Raw genomic sequence first — 21,823 nt, 5'->3', positions numbered from 1 at the left:
CTGATGAATTATTCTATGAATGACTCAGAAACAACAGAACACAGAAGGGGAGGTTCTTTGGTCACCTGTTTCATTAACACTCTTTAGACAGGAGAGAGCAGTAGTGAGGCGAGAGCGGTCCTCTGAGTTGGAGCTTAGGCGTCTCATCATGTCCTGCAGCTCAGAGCTGGACATCTGCAGCAAGCTGTCCACTGAGAGCTTCCCTGCTGCAGCCTGCAGGACACAAAGACATGACATCTATCACCAACTGCTTAAGTTATCTACTGTTCACTCGCTTTTGCCAGATTTTACCCAAAGTGCATTCCTGTTGAGCTCAATGACTTAAAATCCAAGTATACGAAAATATAAGCAATACTGCACCCAGCAAAAAATGTGTAAACTAGAAAATGAAAGAAACAAAGAAAAAATGATAACCAAAAAACAAGAAAACAAAACAAACAGCTAAACAAGAAATATATATTTTTAAAATTCTATTAACTTGTATTTTGTGGACTATTTTGACTTCATCCCTCTGATCATCCTGTGGGCAGCGCTCTAGAAGTACTAGGTGACCAACCTGTTGTTATGGGCCATTTAGTCCCTGCAGTAAGTTGGACTCGTTCCAGTGAGAGCTGGACTCTGCCAGAACTGCCCTTTGTAAATGATGCTATCCATAACTTTTATGAAAAGAATTTGTAGGCCAAGGTCTGTGAGAAAGCCAAGCAGTTTAAGGTTTTGGTAGCCTTAGGATCATGTTCCTGGTATTCACAGATGTTGTTGGCCTCACCAATGAGTGACCTCCAGCTTGCACTAGGGTAGTTTGCAGCTGAATATGAATCTACACCTCCAAATCTGAGACAATGGTCCTCAGCAAGGAAATGGTGGAATGCTCTCTCTGGGCCAGGGAAGAATTGTTGGCCCAAGGGAAGGAGTTCAGTATCTCAGGGTCTTGTTCACAAGTGAGGGGAGAGTGGCGCAGAAGACTGACAGACAGACTGGCACAGCATCTGCAGTACTGCAGATATTGCACTGGCCTGTTGTAGTAAAGAGGGAGCTAAGCATGAAAGTAAAGCTGTCAACTAACTGGGTGATCCATGTTCCTACAATCACAATGAACAATGAATAAATAAATGAGCTTCTCCCAAAGCGTGACTACATCGGCTGAGGAGCTTGATCATTCGGGAGGGGCTTAGCATACAGATGGGAATTGAGAACCAGTTCTTGTAGAGAACCAGTTCCCAGTAGTTCAATTCCTTGGAATTGTTAGTCTGCTTGCCTATTGATTCTGCTTATTGGTTTTACTTGTACTTGCGCTAGAATCAGCTGATTTCAGTTCATATGCAGAAGGAGGAAAATAGTTGTGCAATCTATAGTATGGATATGAACATTACTTTTATTTTTATTGCAAAAAAGGACAAGAGAACAATGATAAACTGCAAACTGCAACCAGGACAGGAACAATGGCATTTTGCTGCTAACACAACTTCAGCTCTTTGCAAGCATCTGTGTGCATGACTGCAAACATTTTCTTCCTCACCACAGTGATTCTACTTTAGAGTCACTTTAAAGTCTCTTTGTGCTGGCTTCATTATTGCTTTATGCTGTTGTATTCATACCTAAATACTAAGAGAAAGATCATGTGTGTGTAGAATAGGAATTTATGTTGGTGCCTCCCATGTGCGGGTGAGGCCCAGGATATGGTGAAGCAATTATAACTTTGTCTCAGCTTAAACTGCTGCCCCCGCAAACTGAACCCAGATAAGCAGCAGAAAACGACAGCATACATTTGCACACAGTCATTTTAGAGTGTTCCTGTCTTAAGATGCAGTATGGATCTTGTGGGCCATTATGACACTACTTAGCCAAAGCCAGGTAGGTATTTCAGGTAGGTAAAGTCCTGGACTTTAATAATAAATAGATATAAGAAAAATCCCTTTACACCCAATAATTATCTCATTTATATTTCTATTTTTTATGAAGCATTAGAGGAAGAACTTGGTAGTTAGTGTGACTGGAAACACTGCAATGATCAGTGATGGGAATAACGGCGTTACTTTTTTCAGTAACGAGTAATCTAACTAATTACTATTTCTATCGTTACAACACTGTTACCGTTACTAACGACGTGCGGTCGCATTACTATTTTTCAACAAACAGACGGTCGAAGCTGTCTTGAGCTTATCGCATCTTATATCAGTTGCACAGAAGTAGCTGTCTACGTAAGTAATCTGGGCGCTACAGCTTTAAGCAGCTGCGCGCGCTCCCGCGGACAGCAATCACTTTCTGGTAGACGATCACTTTTTGGCACAACACCTGGAGCTAGGGGGCAAAACAATCGTATGAGTGCTGCTGTTTGACTGAGGAAGAATAAAGTAGTCGTGTTAAGCCAATCACATGACCACTTTAAGATGACAAAGCAACAAGGTGATATATACCAGTTTTTAAATTGTGCTGATAGGCCACCTAAAACCAGAGTCATGATAAACAATATATACGCTGCGTTTTTTCCTCAATAGTTTCATCATGTTTACTGTCTAAGGACAGCGCTAGCAAGCACTCTCTGCTTATGACCCAAAAAAACCAAACCAAACCAAAACAAAACAAAAAACAGCCCGTTCGTGTTGGTGGAAAAATGCACCATGTCGACCAATCAAAAATGATATGGCAACATGACATTTGGTTGTTTAGGAAGAGGGGGAAGTTTTAGGAGTGACGGCGAGAGAGAGAGAGAGAGAGCGAGAGAGAGAGAGAAAGAGAGCAGAAAAAGAGAGAGAGCGAGTTTTGAGATGTGAGAGATTTGTGACGTTTAGCGTGTTTGGAGTGTGTAGTTAATGTGTTGTCTTGTGTAGTTAGTGTGTGGTGTTGTGGATAGTTTGGTGTTGTGTGTCAGAACAATGAGGTGACTGCTGTCTCCAGGTAGAAAACAGGAGCAGTGATACACCTGCTGCTGTCAGACCTGCAGGTATCAGGCTGTGATGTTCTCCTTTATAGTAGACAGAAATAATTTGTGTGGCATCTTATTGAATGTAGAACACCTGATTGTTATGTAAATAGTTTGAAATGGTTATAAAAAAAAAAAAGGGTAAAAGGTAAATGGCTGCAAATAACTTTGCTGTTTGCAAAACTTGTGCGTATGATTTTAAAATTGCCAATTTACATTTGCATTTAAAGTTATGAAATATGATTCATTAAACAAGTTTGTGGTTGTTACAGTAATACAGTATGTCAAAATGAAAACATAACTGTAAATTCAGACACATGAGGTTGTGCTGAAAAGAATGACACCAAACAAGGCAAATAAACAGTTTTTAAAGGTCAACTGTAGAGGTAAAATCGAAAGTAGTAACCCCAGAGGGTTAAACATTTTTTTTAAAGTAACGCAATAGTTACTTTTCAAGTAATTAATTACTTTTAGAATCTTGTAACTCAGTTACTAACTCAGTTACTTTTTTGAAAAACTAGTAACTATAATTAATTACTTTTCAAAGTAACATGCCCAACACTGGTAATGATTGGGACAAAGACAATTTCTGCAGTTTTGCCTCTGTACACTGCCACAGTGGATTGCTAATAAAGCAATTAATATATGACTGTAGTGCAGACTTTCATGTTTAACTCAAGAGGGTTTTACAAAAAATTTGCATGAACTGTTAAAGAGCCATTTTTATACATTTTCAGAAATTCAAAATTAAAGAACATAAATTTGAAAACTTTTTTGTAATACCTCTCTGGGCCAGAGACTCTACAGTGACGGGATACTGTCATTGCCTATCCCTAGTCTGGTAGAGGAGTTTAAATGTGCAAAAATGAGGCTTGAGATGTCACTCACGGACTCCTGGGACCCCATAGTGAGAGGCACTGCTCCCACCCTAGCAACGGGGAGGAAGTGGACCCCAGCCACATCTGTGCTACAGGTCAAATCTGCTCTTCAACATCGTGACGTGGTGGGTCACGTCCAACAGGGCAGAGGAGGATTTGGTCTTGGAACGGTAACACCTCGGTGGCAACAGGCATCTCTAACCGAATGTCGAAAAATGGTGGCGGAGGAGGTGCCTCGACAGGAGGAAACAGCCAGACATGCCAGAGCCGTAGCGCTGGCCAAGCAGGGTCGCTGTATGAATTGGGAGAGTGTGGAAAAGAGGAAATTCTCATGGAGTGAAATCTGGGGAATGGAGTCTAATAGACTAAGTTTCATAATCCGAGCGACATACAATGTGCTACCTTCCCCAATAAATCTGCAGCTGTGGTTTGGAAAGGACCCATCCTGGCCCCTGTGTACAGTCCCAGCCACACTCAAGCACATCTTGGTTGGTTCTAGGACTAGCCTTACTCAGGGCAGATACACATGGAGACACAACCAAATCCTCAGGTGTCTAGCTGAGAACGTTGAGCGCAAAAGAAAATCCATCGACGCTCAAACTTTCACGAAACAAGAGGAGTGTCAGCTTTGATCAACATTTGTCTGGGAGGGAGACAAGTTGAGGACAAGGCCCTCAACCCCGGACCTGGGCATTCTGTGGGAAAAACTAGCCTCTGATCAAAGTCCACTTGCATCTGCCAATCCCTGGCAACCTTCAGCACGCCCAGGTCCGTGGGTTGAGGGGCTGCAACCAGACCTCGTCCTTAGGGCTAACTCCAAAAAACTTGCGTACGTCATTGAGCTGACGGTACCATGGGAGGAAGCAATTGAGGAAGCATTTGAGCATAAGAAGCTGCGCTATGCCAACTTGTCAGCTGAGGCAGAGGACAGAGGCTGGAAGATCAAGATGCGCCCGGTGGAAGTTGGGTGCAGGGGCTTTGTTGCCAGTACAACAGCAAAACTGCTTAGAGAAATTGGGATCAGAGGACGCTATTCTTATAGCGCCAGGCTATAAGAATTAACTTACACTGCTGAGGGGACCAGTCACTGGCTGTGGTTAAAAAGGGCTGACATCACTTGGGCAGCTAAGGCAGTCAGCTAACCGCGAGAGAAAAGAAATATTCCGCTCTTCTCCCCTCTGCTCTTCTTCCCTTTTCTGGGAGGCAGTGGGGAGGTAGAGCGTACAGCCCGATCCGGCGGGGAGGTGTGGGAAGCCAGATCGGGCGCCCCCCTTCCGGCTCTCCTCTCTGCTCTCTCCTATCTTGTCCCTTTTGTCTTACTTCTCTCTATCACCTTTTCTATCCCTTTGAAGAAATGAGGTTCCATAAATGATAAGGAGGTAAGTATTTCTCAGTTGCAGTGAATAGATAGAAGAAAATAAACTGTAGAAAACTAAACAGTTTAGTTTTCCGGGGCCTGATCAACCCTGGCAGGGCCTCCTTGGATGAGGGTGTCTAGTGATAATGGCCAAAACACCCAATGAATCCAAGGTCCACTACTGATGATGTGTCCCAAATCTTAATATGATAATCTAGATCAGATCTCTAATCCCAAAAAAAATAGCACATTAGCTTGGGTAAAAGACCGAAAGTTGAGGCACACTTCGATGTGTGCTGCTGGTAAAGTTTCTGGGGTGCCTTTCCTCATAACAGCCATCCCTCAAGATTCTCTCTATTTAAAGCAGTGCAATATCAGGGACTATAACATCTAGTCTTTTTACTGAATGAGTGAAAAGAAATTGAAGACTGTGTTTGTGCTGTATTCCATTACTTGAAAATAAATAAATAAATATAAAAACAAAAAAAATTCAGGCAGAGTATCTCAGTAACGGCACATCCAGACATTAACCACTTTTATCCTTTAACATTTAAAAACAAGTGGTAAAAAAAAAAAACAACGCACACATAGGATGCATATTTCCTGATGAGAAAAAAAAAATGTCCATCATAAAGCCCAAATGGATAAGACATTTTACTCCAAATTTGGCAACAGGAGAGACTTCAACAAAGTCTGGCTGTAGAGGCTTGATAAAACTGACTCATTTGTTTGACAAAAGTAGTTGCCTGAATTCTACAACCCATGGACATGTTGTTGCATCCTGTGTTGCTCCACTATATTTTTACTCCAGCTACCTTCAGCTACCAGCTACTGGCTTTTTCCGCATTCAGTTTTATATTTAATGATGAAAAAGCATGTTCCATTTGGTTGAGACCAGGCAACTGACTTGGCAGTTGGACAATAACTAATTTCTAAGGAAGAAAGCAACTGGAGGGTTCTAAGAGGCTTCTTCAGTTCTGAAATGAAGAAGCCTCTTGGATGAGAGGTGAAATATAAAGAACTCCATTCAGCTTCTTTCCAAGCATCTTAGACTACTACAGTCCCAATCAAAAGTTTAAGACCACTTGAAAAACTGAAAAAAATCATATTTTGCATGGTTGGATCTTAACAAGGTTCCAAGTAGAGCTTCAACATGCATTTGAGCATGCAATTTATTGAAAACAACACTTAAACTGAAACAGGGTGTTTTACAGCTGATCAAAAGTTTAGGACCACATGCCCTTAAAAGGCCAAATCTGTGCAAAAATGTGGATTCATTGTCATTTTCTGTCAGGTAGTCACACTGTCATGATGGCAAAGGCAAAAAAAAAACAAAAAACAAAAACCTTTCCCTTTTTGAACGTGATCGGGTTGTTGAATTGCATCTCTCACGGCCCGCTATCACTGCTGAATAATTAAGATCCAACCACGCAAAATATGATTTTTTTTTTTCCTTTTTTTCTAGTGGTCTTAAACTTTTGACCAGGACTGTATGACCTGATGACCTACACAAAAAAATATCTCATTTCATTATGTAGTTAAACTCTTAGGTAAGCTTTGCAGTACGCTTTCAGCCATTATCCTTTTACACTAAACAGTGCTATCTGTCAATTTTTGCAGGATTTGGCTAAATCTGGATGGACAGACAGACGGATGACAGATACAGTCTGAACTAAACTGAAAAAGCCAACTGGATGACAGTTCTGAAGTCAAGCATCTGGCTAAATCTGGACGGACAAATGGACAAACAAAAATTTTATTTTTGAGTGCAGGAATTTATAATTATATACAGCAGTGATTTAAAAAATAGATTTCTTCTGGATCACGCCACAGTTCCCTGTACTCCAACTCCTGTCAGCCTTTAGACACCCAACCACTGCAGTGGCATTAGGGAACTTCTGCAGATGGCATGTTTCATTGTTGTACTGGAAATCTGAGGAGTACAAGGTAAACCAGGAATGGAGTCCCTGTGGTGCCACAGTAGAAGTGGTGACACCCATCCTGAGCAGCTTCTCATTCAGCAGAATGGTTGGATGGTACTACAATCAAAAAACATGACTCTTACAACGCCACCAGTACCATCTAGGTGAGAGTGAGCACACTGGAACAGGTAGGTAACAGCATCATCCACTGGAAAGAAAACTGAACAGGTTCAAGAACATGTTTAACCTCCAAGAACCAGTCTCTCAAGTACCTTCATGACATGACATCAAGGCAACTGGTTTGAAGTTATCAAGGACTGGCTTAATTTATTAATGGTACTAAACATGATGTCTTTCATAGCACTGGTACTTTTTCTTGCAGCAGACTCAGGCTGAAGAGATACTACAGGATGTCAGACAGCACAGTGACAGATGGAACGGACGATTTATATTTTCTTCACCTCACTTTCACTCTCGCTCCAACCCAGCACCCATGACTTCTCTAAACACACAGAGCCACTCAGCTCAGCGTGACCCCCACACCATAAAAATGTAAGAAAGACTGTGAGACCATAAAAAAAGGATGGGGCAGGAGCATGTGACATTATACAAGTGACTGTCGCTGACCACACTGCAACAAGCACGAAAACAAAGTAATATTAGTTTGTAATAGAAAACCAGAGTTGAGTCGTCTCAATCCTTGGCGAGTCAACCGAAGTAGATACTACTGGAAAAAGGGTTTTTGAATGCTGAGGAGGTGTTAAGATTGATGCTGTGTGAGGACGGGCAAGAGGGAGTCCAGTACTGAACCTGTTGAAAAACAGATTCAGCTCATTGGCTCTAACCAGGCTACTCCCCTGCTGTTATATCTCTTTGATTGAGTCTGGTGATAAGATGCATCAATCTCCACACTGCTTTCATGTGATTCAGCTAGAGTTTGGTCTCCAGCTTCTCTCGGTATACATCTTTAAACCTGATCAGTTCCGCCTCAGTTCATGCTATATCCCTCTGAACTTGCAGTGGCTTTGTATGCATCCTGCATGTTTACATGTAGAAAGTCCAGATTTTTATTGTCTCTGCCCGGCAGAGTGGAGTCCAGACTGATACGGTTAAAATCACCACTAATGGTGATGAAAGCCTCTGGATGTTTGCACCGTAGGTCAGCGACAGTACCTTGTACAATGTCAAATGCTGCTGCTCCTGCTGATGTAGTCGAGGACATTTATAGTGGTAAATAATATGGGCAAATACTCTAGAGGCTCGATGTCTGGCGAGCAGAGACATTCCTTCACAGTAACATGTCCTGGATCTTTCATCAACTAACCCTGCAATCCCTCCACCTTTCTTCTTACTATTCAGCTTGGTCTGAGTGCAGCCATATCTCTGTGAAGCATAATATACTGCACTCCTAATACTCCCTTTGATGTCTTACCAGCCACCCATCTTATTAGCCAGAGACCTCACTTTTCCCATAGTGACCGATGGAACAGACGATTTATGTTCTTCACCTCACTTTCAGCCTCTCTCCAGCCCGGCACCTACGATGTCTCCTCTGATGTTCTTGCGGTATGACCAAGTTGGCTTTGGTCAACAGCGGTGTTTTGGAGATCACTAAAAACTGTATGTAAACACACAGAGCCACTCCACTCAGCGTGACGCCCCCATCATGAAAAGCGTAAGAAAGACTGTGAGGCCATAAAAAAAACAAAGGAGGAAACTACTAAGGTCCATGGTTTATAAAAACTGAAAACGTGGAGAAAAAAAAAAGACTAGATTAGCTACAACTATAAAGAAAATATATAGTAAAGCACAAGAAACTATGGCAGGCACTGCAACAAACTGCCATTCTCACTGTGAATGACAAAAATGGGGCCATTTTTCAGACTGAACCTTTGAAAATGGGGCTGTACATAAAAATGTCTGTAATTTTAAACAGTTTATGCAAAATCTTAGTAAAATCCCTTGAATTAAGGCCCCCAGTTCAATCACATATTGATTCCTTTTGATTGACAGATTACCGTGGTGAAGTATGAAGGCAAAAATTATACCTTTGTCCCACACATTACAAAGGGCACTGTAGCTATAATATTATCAGACATTCCCCAGAATACAGAGTGAAACACAAATTTAGGGAGAGGCAGAGGCATTTCCTTTGAGATAACAATAAGTCTGCACATTAGAGGACGAAATTAAGATATGAGGAGGAAATGTGATATCACGGGGATGTTCATTACAGTCAAACAGAATGGTTTCTTAAATAACACATATCACAAAGGCTGCCAAAAGTAAACTTCAAAATGAAAAGTGGTAGGAAGGGATCTTTCAGCCAGTTGTGATATAGTCTACTTTGTTCTCATCATGGTCCAAAAGCAGGCTAATCTTATTTCACATCTAGAAATCTAGAAATAGTTGACCTTCTAGATGGTTCTCTTGTCTCCACAGAGCAACGCTGGTGCTCTGTCAGAGTGACCATTGCACTGTAAATTCTTTCCTAGATGCACTGTGTGTATACACACACACACACACACACACACACACACACACACACACACACACACACACACACACACAAGGCTCACAAATTAATATCATTTTAAACTTCAAGAGTTTCAAATGTTTTTAAGACTTGGCTGTAAATCAGTCTATGACTGGGAGGAGTCTAGAACACAAAAGAGGTGGTGTTCCAGACATTTAAAGGAGGTGGAGCAAGCCCATGCAAAACTTTTTTTTTTTTTTTTAAATATGGGTCATATTATCTCAAATCAACATAGGCCTTCTGCCTGACCATCTCCGATTTGCATTAAAATTTTACAGTCTAAAACGATATGGCTGTGGAGATATATATATTTTGGTGCAAAAGGTGAATTCAGCCTTTCAGTAATTTTTATTGCAGACTGAAATCTGAGGCAATATTTGCATATTACCATCCATCAAAATTAATCAAAAGTTGTCCTGTAAAATCCCATATTTGAGCAGACTCTAATAAAAAACCTCAATACGTCACAGAAATCCAAAAGAAAAAAAATGTTGAACATATATAGAACATAAGAAAATTATATTATATTGTCATTCTACTTTCATGTTGAATTGAACAAATATAACAAGCTATACCATGAAAACAAAAATATCAGTAAAAAAAATATTCTGGATTTTCCAGATGGTGCTCTCGTTTTAACTAGGAAAATATTAAATATTAGTGCTGTCAGCATTAATCTCATTAAAATGATGTTAACGCCATAACCGCATTAACGCAGCAAATCTCTGTTAGCAAGTTAACGTCAACGTGTTAGCGTGGTTAGCTCATTAATGCGTTAGCGCCATGCAGCTAACACTGACAGTACTATTAAATATGTACGTATTTTTCATTTTAGAGATGTGCTGCTCTGGGGGAGTGAGGTACAGTTTTAAGCATACTATGAGGCAGTAGCAATGTAAAAAAAAGTTCAGACATAATAATTAATATAGCAAAACAATTAAAAGTGATGAAAAAGTGATAATTTTACATGAGTAGACTTGCCAAGCCAAGTTGCTGTGTCCACGTGACTCATTTGGAGTCTGATACAAGATGCTAACCCTAAATGCTTAATCCTAACACCTAACCCAACCCTAACCCTAATGCCTAAAGCCATGACCACAAAAATCAAGCAGGGATCAGACAATCAGTAAGCTGACTTTTTAAATGAATGCAAGAAAAATTGCAATAATTATTTTTTTTTTTTTCTGAAAGTGTTGCACAATTTGCACATTGTTTTGCAGACTAGTGAATTTCTGCTTATCTCTACTTCTGAGAAACCTCTGAGATGCTCTGTTTATAAACCACCTGTTTCTTTTAGTAATACTTACTTTTCCACTCTTTTGTTGGCCCTAGCTTTAAATACAATACATACACCCTTGTGAACCCTGTATGATTTAAAGTAAAACACAATAACTATAACAATCTTTGTGAAGCACAAATAAACACATACACACATACACATACTTGTTCATGTTCTAACTGAGGAATAAGAATTGGACACCAGAAATATCTATGTGTACAGCAACTAATTCAATTGCACAGGTTGAGTCATGTTTCCAAATTCATGGCATGTGTCTGAAAAGACAATACTAAGAGAAAAACAAGAGTTGCGCCTTTTGTAATGATAAATGCATCAGCACAAGAGTCCACATCTGGGTACTCTACAAGATTATTCCAAAAAGCTGGAATACCCTGGGAGTAGATACACTGGAGTGGAGGAGAGGTGTGACGACACGTTCCAGATAACTTGGATATTGAAACTTAGGAGTGATGTCACTCCTGAGTTAGCGCGTTCCCAAAAAGCATGGAAAAACAGGTTTGTTTTGGTTCTTAAGAAGGTAGAGTCATTCAAATATCACTAGCAATATAGAATAATACTTTTTGTATAATGCTTTTTTTGTTTGTTTCATTTAACTCTGGGTTGGCTAAGGTTTTTCTGACATTCTGAGTAGGAAAATTAAGTCAAAAACTTGGAAATTCCAACTTTCAATTTATTCAGAAACCCACCGTGAGTACATAGCAAGTGTGGAAGAAAGAAGCACCCAACTTAAAATATAACCATTAATCATACTTTTCCTTTTTAAATCCACATTGTGGGGTCAGCAGTCTAAACACATAGATATCTCTCTGACTGGACACCTCTTCCAGCCAAGAGATATAATCTGTCCAGCTCATCTTCAGTCTACTCCCGAGCCTCCTTCCAGTTGGACAAAATGACTCACTTAAGAGGCTGCTAGAAACCATTCTGTCCAGATGTCCAAACCACCTTAACTGTCTGCTTTCGGTGTGGGGAAGTGCTCTATTCTGAGTCCCTCCTGAATGACAAAGCTTCTTTCTATTTCTAAACAAGAGTCAAGACACTCAATGGAGAAATCTGGAGCCAGTATCTGCAATCTCATTCTTTCAGTCACAAAGCATATAACCATAGAAGTGGGTAAAACATAGACTGACCAGTCAATTGACAGCTTCACTTTCGCACTCCGCTCTCTCTGCACCACAAAGGTCAAGTAGAGTATCCAAATCACTGGTGATGCTACAGCAATCTGTTTGTCAATCTCCCACTACTCATAAAACTCCTCCACTTGAGGTAGCACCCCTTCACAAACCAGAATGTGCACTCCACCCTTTTGCAGCTGGGCCTTAGACTTGGTGGTGCTTGTTCTCATCCAAGCTGCTTCACATGATTGTAAATGAGTCCAGTGTGACCTGGAGGTCATTGGCTTGATGAAGCACAAACCAGAGAAGATCCTGAGACTACCAAACCTCACACTTTCTGCTACGTGGCTGTACCTAGATATTCTATTATGAAGAGAATTGGTGAAAGGGCAACCCTAGTCCAACACCCAACAGGAATGTCTGACAAGTCTGACTTAGCCCAGAGACTAATCAGAAGACAATTAAACAATGATGTTGCTGCTAAAAACGAATAGTATTTTGGTGTAAAAAACAACTGACATTAGTGCAGTTAGTTGGTGCAGTGGTAAACTGTTCCAGAGCCTTGACACCACAGACTGAAAGGCTCTAACATCCCTAGACTTCAGCCTTTGTGCAGGGAGAACTAATAGATATTAAGCTTGTGAGCGAAGACAGTGACCAGTAGTGTTTCACAAGAAGTTGGGATAAATAATCTAGGTTCGATTTTTCATTTTCATTTCATTTTTCATTTTGCATCACAAGCCACTTACAGTCCACTTTGATCTTAAGAGGCCTAGACGAGGCCTTGACCAGTGAATTCTGTCAGCTTAAAGGAGACTATAGCCCACAATTTAAAAATGTTCTTTAAATAAAAGAAATAGAAAAGTGAGATCGATTTTACAAGTGATTCAAAGTCCAGAGAGCAATCAAATGTTACACCAGATTATGAACACTGGTCTTCACAAATAAGCAAAAGGAAGAAAAAAATTCTAATTCTGGAATACATATCACGAGAAGTTATAATAATAGCGTCAGTCTTGTTAGAGTTTAAATCAAGGCAAACATTCAGCTACTCTGGACAGTCTATCCATCTGGTGAGACTTAAAAGATTGAATGATGCTGACTAAAGGAAGCATGTACCGTACCGCTACTTTTTTCCCACACTGTGAACACTGCGGCTTATACTGATGTGCGGCTAATGCATATTTTTTTTCATGCGGCCAAAAGCATTTTGCCTGGTAACAGTAGACCAATCAAAATGATAAGTAGTATATATACGGTATATATTTTTATCGGTTGTTAAGAGACGTAATGTTGTTTGTGCACCGTTTCGTAAAAAAAAAACATAAGCAACGTAATTTGTGTGTTACCGATACTTAAAGGTAGCCATGTTACAGGCGCTGTTCGAGGAAAAAAAGCATTTGCAGTATGTATTTTTGTATGTTACCATAACGTTTATGTTACCATGTTTATGTTACCTTACGGATTAAATTAAACGTTAAAAATCCTCACGTGTAATATTTCTGTGTAAATATCTCATATTACAAGTAAAACGCATACGGCTCAAAATCCGGTGCGGCCTGTACAAGTACAAAATTGATTTTTTTTCTACAATTAGAGCATGTGGCTTTTAATCAAGTGCGCTCTGTAGTCCGGGATTTACGGTAAAAGGAAAATAACAGTGGACCCAGCATTGAACCTTGTGGAACCCAGTTGTTTAGAGAAGCAGTGCAAGCTGAACTTGGAGAACTTAATCGAACTAACAGAGAATATCCTTCCAAATAAATAGTAGGAAAACCAGTCGTCTAGTGATGATATAGAGATACCAGCCAAAATCTTGAGTCTGTTTAGTAAAACATTGTGGTCAACAAGATGCATCTCCCATCACCAGCAAAGACTTTATTGTATAAAACTGTTGCGAGTTCCTCTTTTAATAAACACCACATTACATCTGAATTTATCCCAACACAGCCACTAGCCTTCCAAGTGTTACTGTAATGGTCAAAATAAGTATGCAGTGAAAGAACAACCTATACAGTAAATGTGATTTGTGTTCTACACTTCTCATCCAAAAATATGGAAAAAGTTTAAAAAGATTGGCGAGACAAGACAACATTTCACACTTCACAAAACTGATGCATACCGATACCTGGGCACTGCCTGGGCATGCCTAAGCTGACTACGTTTAGGTGATGAAACCCACCCTCCAAAACAGAAAAAAGAAAAAGAGAAAGAGGCAGAAACACTGACAGAGAGACACTGCAGTTAAAACTTTTCCTTTAACCTTCGATATCCAAATGGCACTAATTACTGACACTGCTTACTGCCTTTTCGCACATACTTAACCACACAGAAATACATTTCTGAAGAAAAGCCAGAGCACCAAGACTGAATGACAGAGTCAGTAATGACTGAGGGCTGAATTCATAGTATGTCAAAGGCAAACACAAATCTGTATTGATACCCACCACTGCCAATAACAATACACACACACAGAAGTGGCCAGAGTACACACGCACATTAAAACTGAAAATGCGCAATGTGACTATCTGAAACAGCCACAATAAGGAAATGAAGGAAACACTTTTCCTTAGATCTGTATTATGTTACATACGCTAAAAACCGGCAGACAGAAACAGCAGAGCTTTGATTATGTACATTACCATGAGGTTGACAGTATCTTTTTAACATTTAAGCCCCCGCTCTCATAATCCAGGCACTGTACCAGAATAATCCGTAAGCGCAACAGGCTGCTGGGAAACACACAGAGAGCCAACAAATCTTCCCACAGCTGTTATCACACTCCCTCTTTTTCTCCTCCCTCCTAGCACTACCCTCCCCCTCTTGGTTTCTCACTCTCACTCAACAAGATTTTTCACAGGTCTCCTGACTTGCAAACACGGTACATAAATGATCATTGACTCCCCATGCATACGGTTTCATTTTCATTTTTACTTTTATGCGCTACCCTTAGATAAACAGTTGTAATACTGTAATAACTGACACTAAGTGCTTCATCATTATTATCATTCTTATCATTATTTTTGTCATATTATTAAATCTAAACTGATATACACACTAGTGTTACAGTCACCACAGAGCCCTGATTTTAAGAACCTTTTTACTGGTAGCAGTCAATTCAAATGCTTATCTTTATGGTAAGCTTTAAAGCATTTTTTATAGTTACATTTCCGAGAGCTACTCTTTTTGAGTTAATGTGTCCAATCACTGCCACACCCCACCCTCTCTCAGAAGAAATCCTCCAAATCCCCTTCGTTATGAATAAGATATGCATTAGCGCTGTATGGTAATGCTAACTCCGGCTAACTAACTCCTTCTCAATGCATCACTGTTACATGCAAAACACCTGCACTGAAAATGTTACTTAAACTTAATTTACACACATTTGAAGGAAGGTAATAGCAGTTAGGGGTGTGCCACGTCATATCATGGCAATAATTCCGGTATAATTTTTGTGAATGATTTGTGTTATAAAAATGTGATATCATGATATTGCTGGCATAGAAACGCCATAAAAACATTAATTGGTGTGTGCAACAATGTGGCAAGACCAGACATGTATAAGAGAGTTGCAAGAGTGACGCTGATGATTTAGTACCAAAAAGCTACTTCAACAACCTCCTACAAAGTACAGACAACTGCTCCTGCTGAAGGTGGAAACAACAAACTTGTTTCGCCAGTAGAAGAAAAAACATTGTCACATACATATGGGCTATACAGGAGAAGATACTTGCAGCTGCTGATGTGACCCAAGTGTGAACAAATGGCTCCACCATTGGCACACTCACTGACTGCACTCCATATGACAGGAAGAACAAATAGTGGTTACATGATTGGAAATGCAGGACTTTAAGCAGCTAGTCAAAAAGTTACATGACGATATTACGTCATATAGTATTAGTTATTGATTTATGCTGTACCACTGGATACAATGATGTCTCACTATTATTGCACTATAATGCTGCTGGGACCTTGTTTCTGTATATTCATACTCCAAATTAGGAAGAGTGTTATCAATGGCAATCACTGGAAAAGAAAGATGGAAAATGCCCTTCAATTACTTATAAATGCTGTTGCTTTCAAGCAGCAAGCATCAATAAACCATTTTTCAGCACTTATTTTTCTATATCTTCACAAATATATAATATTATCACAAATGTTCTTGAAATATTCTGACATGCATTTAAGTTACATTGCCAACAGGATGACAAGCAAATCCTGTTTGTCATTAGGGTGGCCGATAAGTCATATAATAGACAATCCAAACAGAAAATAAATAATATATAATTACTATAGATAATCCAGATAATCCATACACATAATCCACGGTTTCTGACACAAAATTTATGGTTTGGTACAGTCAAAGTCTTGTCAAAGTATTGAGCTACTTCTCGTTCCTTATATTTTGCTAGAAAAATGGGAAATATGTGCAATGATTTATACACAGTACATAAGACAAAAACAGAGTTTGCACAGTTCCAGCAATATTTGATATGATCACCTTTTTTCTTCAACAATGCCTCAACTCTCTGAGGAAAACTGTCTTGAGGTGTCTTGAAAGATATTCCAAATTTGATGTTTTTCTATTTTCTCATTATGTTTTTTTCTATCCAGGTACACTTTTACTGTGTCGGCAGACTATTTGTGTTAGGATGCCTGGGTCGTTGACCCAGGGCTTTTGAGTTTATTATATTATTTATCATTTCTAGTCTTTGGTTTCTTTCTTAGAGTTCTGTCTTATGGTTTATGTCTCTGTGTTCTATAGTTGCTGTCTCCCCTGTCGGCTGTATCCCCTTGTTAAGTTCGCGTCTCTGTGTTATGTTTCCTGTTTTACTTTGAAAGTCCGTGTTTCATGTTAGTGTATCTGGTTTTGCTTTCCTTGCCTCGTTAGTCCTGATTTGCCCTAGCTGTGTTTCCCTCCTGTTGCCCATTCCCTGATTGCTCCCTCTATGTATTTAAGCCCTGTGGTTCAGTTTGTCATTGTCGCGATCTACCGTTTATTATGCTGTGTGTTTTGTCTGCTTGTCTGAGTTTATGTTTGAAGTCTTAGTTCTGGTACCTTTTTAGTTCAGCATTAAAGCTGTTTTTTTGAGTTTACTTTGTGCCTCCGAGTGTCTGCACTTTTGGGTCCACGATTTCTGTCTGCACACAGCCTACACCTAACAGAAGATCGCGACCAGAACATGGACCCAGCAGACTCCGTATGGTATCGGCGACCCGCAGTTTCTGCCTTCCTCAAGGAGAGCGTGAGGCAGGAGGCTAAGCATGCCCAGGAGCTCCAGTCACCCTTCTATGGGTCTCGTTTGGCTTTTGGAGGGCCCCGCAGCCTCCAAACCGCCATAGCTACGGCCGAGCCGGCACCTATGCCTCGGAGGATCAGATTGAGCACGTGTTCATTCTCTCCGGTCGCTACACCTCCGCCTCCACCCCCGGATTTCCAGTCCAACAAGAGGGTTAAGCAGCGAAGAAAGAAGGATTATGTGACGTCGGACGCTAGACTCACTCCGCTGCAGTCTTTCGCTCTGTTTTTGGGTCTGCAGCGTTCTGAGCTTCATAAACTCTCTGGTTCCTCATTGCAGTCCAGTCCGTTGGAGGATTTGCAGCCCAGTTTGCCACCTCCCACTTCCCGGAGGAGGCGGCGCTCACACCGTCACCACTCTTTCTCTGTGGAACAATTCCCAGTGGTGAGTTATAAAGACTGCTTTCGTTCCTCTGAGCTGGAAAAAGACAATCATATGAACACTGCTAAAACTGAGACTGTTAAGACTATTAGACATGGTGGTGGTAGGAAGCTAAAAAGCATTTTGGAGGATTCTGTGTTTTCTGACCCTGCTCCTTTGCCCAGTTGTGTTCCTGCTCCCAGGGCGGCTCGGGCCCAGCATTCCCCTGCACCTGTTTCAGTGCTTCAGGTGAGGGAGGCTGCGGTCCAGCTGGTCCCTGCTCCGGTGCCTGTCGCGGCACCCGTACCTTCTCCTCGGGTGGGAGAGGCCGGTATCCGGCAGGTACCTGCACCTGTTTCTGACCTCGCTGGAGGCTTGGGTGAGCCCGTCCGGTGGTTTTCTTCAGGTTCTGGAGACTCAGGGGAACTAGCTCAGCTTACTGCTAATCCACCACCTAACCCACCATTACTACCATCGTTACAACAGTCAATAGAACTTAAACTTCTATCCATAGCTCGAACATTAGCTCACATCTCAGCTCATCTCAGGTACAATAATTATATATAAATTAGAGCACAACATGTGTTTTTGTTATTCTCTCCCTGCTTTTCCAGTTATTCCATTAATAAAACAGATCTGTTTAGTTTAAAGTGAGAATTTAAACCATTAAATAAAAAATGCCATGCGCTGTATTATTAAAGCTGAGGTTCACTTCTATAGTTCATCAGGTAAAGTAGCCTTATTTTTTCTAGTTACTGAATACAACAGAAAAGCTTCAAGTTGTCAGCTTACTAAGTTCTGCCTCCTCATGCATTTTACTAAACTAGCAAAGTCCTGTAAGTGTTGTAGGAACACGCCTGATTCCAGCTATACCCCCTGGGGCAGTGCTTATCTCTTACACAGTAATAAATGACAGGAATGCACATGCAAAATGCAAACCCAGAGACAAATGCGCACAAATATGGGTGGGGGTGTTATAAATCTTTTCATTAACAGTTTGTTCACATACAGATCAAAGAACACGCTGCAAATGACAAGTCTAGTGTCCTTGGACTAACAGACATTACGATATTTCCAATATTCCAATATTTTAGGCTGCTATAAGTTGACATCGATAGCAGCCTAAAATATTAGCAGAACAGTTTCTGACGATGTCCATAGAGCCTGAATTAAGATACATCCTCTCCCTTTCTAAAAGGGAACAACAAATATATAAATAAATAAAATAAAAACAAAAATTATAATTTAGAAAACCTTGGTAAAAATAAGAGTGTAATGACCTGGTAGGCATCTAATCACGTTCTCAATGGATAATTCTTTTGTCTCAATATTCTACGAAGGATAGCAATATCTTATTAAAAGTCTTGCAAGAACCTGCAAGAGAGTTTTTGATGTGAGTCAAAATTTCCCTGAGCCAACTATTATGTGAAGGAGGTTGAACATGTTTCCATTTGCATAGAATGAAACGCCTGGCTAAGAGGGTTGTAAAGGGAAGTACGCAACACTTTAAGGTTAGGCGATTTGAGTGGGTGGATACTATAATATATACATATCCACACACATATATATCTATATATCTAGATAGATAGATCTATCTATCTAGATATATAATCTATCTAGATATATAGATATCTATCTCTTCTCTGAGCCCTTGGTATTTCTCCAGCTTCTCGTGTTCCTTCTTCCTGATATTGCTGGATATCAGCAGCAACTGGTAAATACAGCAGTTGCCCGAGACCGTAAGACCAGACTGACCAGCCTGTGCACTGCCTGGATCGACTACAAGAAAGCCTCACACCTGGATCCTGGAATGCCTAGAACTATACAAGATCAACAGGACCCCAAGAGCCGTCATCAGAAACTCAATGGGGATATGGCGAACAACACTAGAGCCCAACTTCAAGTGGTAGAAGTCACCATCAGGTGCAGGATCTACCAAGGAGATGCTCTGTCCCCACTGCTCTCCTGAATAGGCCTGAACCCTCTCAGTGAGATTATTAACAAGACTGGCTACGGATACCGACTACGGAATGAAGCAATTGTCAACCAACTCCTCTACAAGGATGACGTCAAACTATATGCCTGGAGTGAACAAGACCATCAATTCACCAGTGATAGATGGCTGTAGTGATAGATGTAGCTATATCGAGTGATACCAACACAGGGCATACATGTAACCAAGTGACTGGCATAATATACAGGAACATCTGTGACCAGCATGGCCTGTAAGTACCAAGGACTCCTCAGCCTCCTGTGTAGAGATTTCATTTCTCGGCTGACCTTGCACCTCTTTTGGGTTCTCCCGATAAAGTCCATTTATCCTATGACACGGCTAGAAATGTGTAAGAAATTATAGATGGATTAATTTTTTTATCCATTTATTTCTTACCTTCACTGTGTTTACGCCATGCATTTCACCTTTTCACCCGTCTCCTTCTCATTCACACACATATCTTGCTTCTGTCAACTTTCATTCATTTTTGCTCAATCTTTCCATTTTTACATTCATTAGTTCCTCAAAGTACTACTGCTATCTTTTCAATAGAGGTACTCCCACTCTTTCATTTGTAGCACATTTCCATTTTAATTTCCTTTATAGCTCAATCTCTCTGCCTAGCCAATTAATACAAGTCCCTTTCTCATTCCTTAGTATCCAGTCTCACGTTCACCACAAGCCTCTCTTTGCCATCTCTCTTATTGCTGTATGCCTGGCAATCCAGCACTCCTGTCTACTTTCTTTAACTCCCTCACTATTCTTTGCTAACCCCTTCGTTTGAATACTTTCCTTTACTTCCTTATTCCACAAGTTCCACAACAAGTCTCCTTCTGCTTTTTCTCTGTTTAGAGGATGCACCAAATAAATCAAGTAAATCAAACAAATCAAATCACATTTTTCAGTGAAACAACATGGTACTCTCTCTGAGCTTTTAATCTGAAAGATCTTAATCCAAAAGTATGCATTAAAGAAATGTTAAACCGCCTAATGTAAACGCTGACGTCTTGTCCTACCTCAGTGTGCTACATATGATTCCAGTTTGCTATGCAGCGCCTTCCATGCGGGCTGACTATCAGCTTGATCGCCTCCTGCTCTCAGCTCCTTAGCGCTTCCTTGTCCACCTGTCACTTCCTCCTCAAGCCAATGTCAGGGGAAAAAAATAAAACTGAGACACCCTGAGGTCTGAACACTACCTTCACTGTTTGTGTGCACTTTTGTTTACAAAGTGCTTTCAACATGTGTATATCCTTGAATCACTGTGTGTGTGTTGGTATGTGGCTGTGGCTGGTTTGGGTGTGTATAAATAGCTCACTGGGGAGGGACAGAGGCTTACAAAGCAGCTGACTCAACACATTCTAGTTTGAGTGAGTGCTCATCACACAGAGCAGTATGGCTGGTGCTCTTGAAAACACTGCAAAACTCTGTCCAGCCAATGTACTACATACTTACCAGTACTATAAAACCGTACCATTCAGTTTAGACACCTGGAACAGTACATTAGAAAAATAAAAAATATTTAGTATAGAGACATCAAGCTAAACTGTGAATGACAGTTATACATCTGACTAAACTAAAATAGCAAAAATACTTTAGGCTAAATGTTAGGAATCCAATCTCATATAAAAACCCACACATATCTCTGTGGAAGTCTTCTTGCTACCTTTACCTGCCACTATCCTTTTCTCACAAATCGCCCTGCCTGCACTCTCTTCTTCGCCACTCTTGTGCACTGTTCATTGTTTTGGACCAGTTGCTTTAAATTGGTTGATTATACTCATCATTATCCTCATCATACATCGTACAACAAAAGTGACATCACATCCCGTGACGTGCAGGCCATTGCTGTGACATCATTTTAGCTTGTTGTGCACTTTTTGATTTTTGTAACATTGTGCCTTTTGCCATTGCCACTGCAGGGTAGTTGAGGGCATGAGTTGTTTTTTTATAGCATGTTTAATGACATATCAGTGCAGAATCTCAGAGATTAACAGAATATACAAAGGGAGATGCAAAAATAGTTTAAAAACAAGATGACAGTTTGTCGAAAGACCTTTGGACAAAACTACGAGTTCTTTGCTTCCGTTTTGACTTTTTCTCATCCTATACCAGTGCTGATCTGGAGGTTCTTTCTTAGTGGTG

General features: G+C 40.5%; 1 protein-coding gene across 3 annotated transcripts in view; it reads right to left on the bottom strand.

Annotated features, from left to right (window-relative positions):
• The window catches only part of LOC100702586 (kinase suppressor of Ras 1), a 39,967-nt gene extending 19,013 nt beyond the window's left edge, over positions 1-20,954 (bottom strand). For 2 of the 3 annotated variants that reach the window (XM_019367502.2, XM_025898300.1), the window contains exons 1-2: positions 14,671-14,807; positions 66-213 (exon numbers count right to left, since the gene is read on the bottom strand). In XM_019367502.2, coding sequence (XP_019223047.1) covers positions 66-213; positions 14,671-14,673 — 151 coding nt within the window. In that variant the 5' untranslated portion in view covers positions 14,674-14,807. Of the gene's footprint in view, positions 1-65; positions 214-14,670; positions 14,808-20,697 lie in introns of those variants that run through there. The other variant, XM_025898301.1, reaches the window with a different exon arrangement.
• Between the last annotated feature and the right edge of the window lie 869 nt (positions 20,955-21,823).

This window comes from Oreochromis niloticus, linkage group LG14 (assembly GCF_001858045.2).
Source record: "Oreochromis niloticus isolate F11D_XX linkage group LG14, O_niloticus_UMD_NMBU, whole genome shotgun sequence".
NCBI classification, from domain to species: Eukaryota; Metazoa; Chordata; class Actinopteri; order Cichliformes; family Cichlidae; genus Oreochromis; species Oreochromis niloticus.
This window is presented reverse-complemented; position numbering and strand designations above follow the sequence as displayed.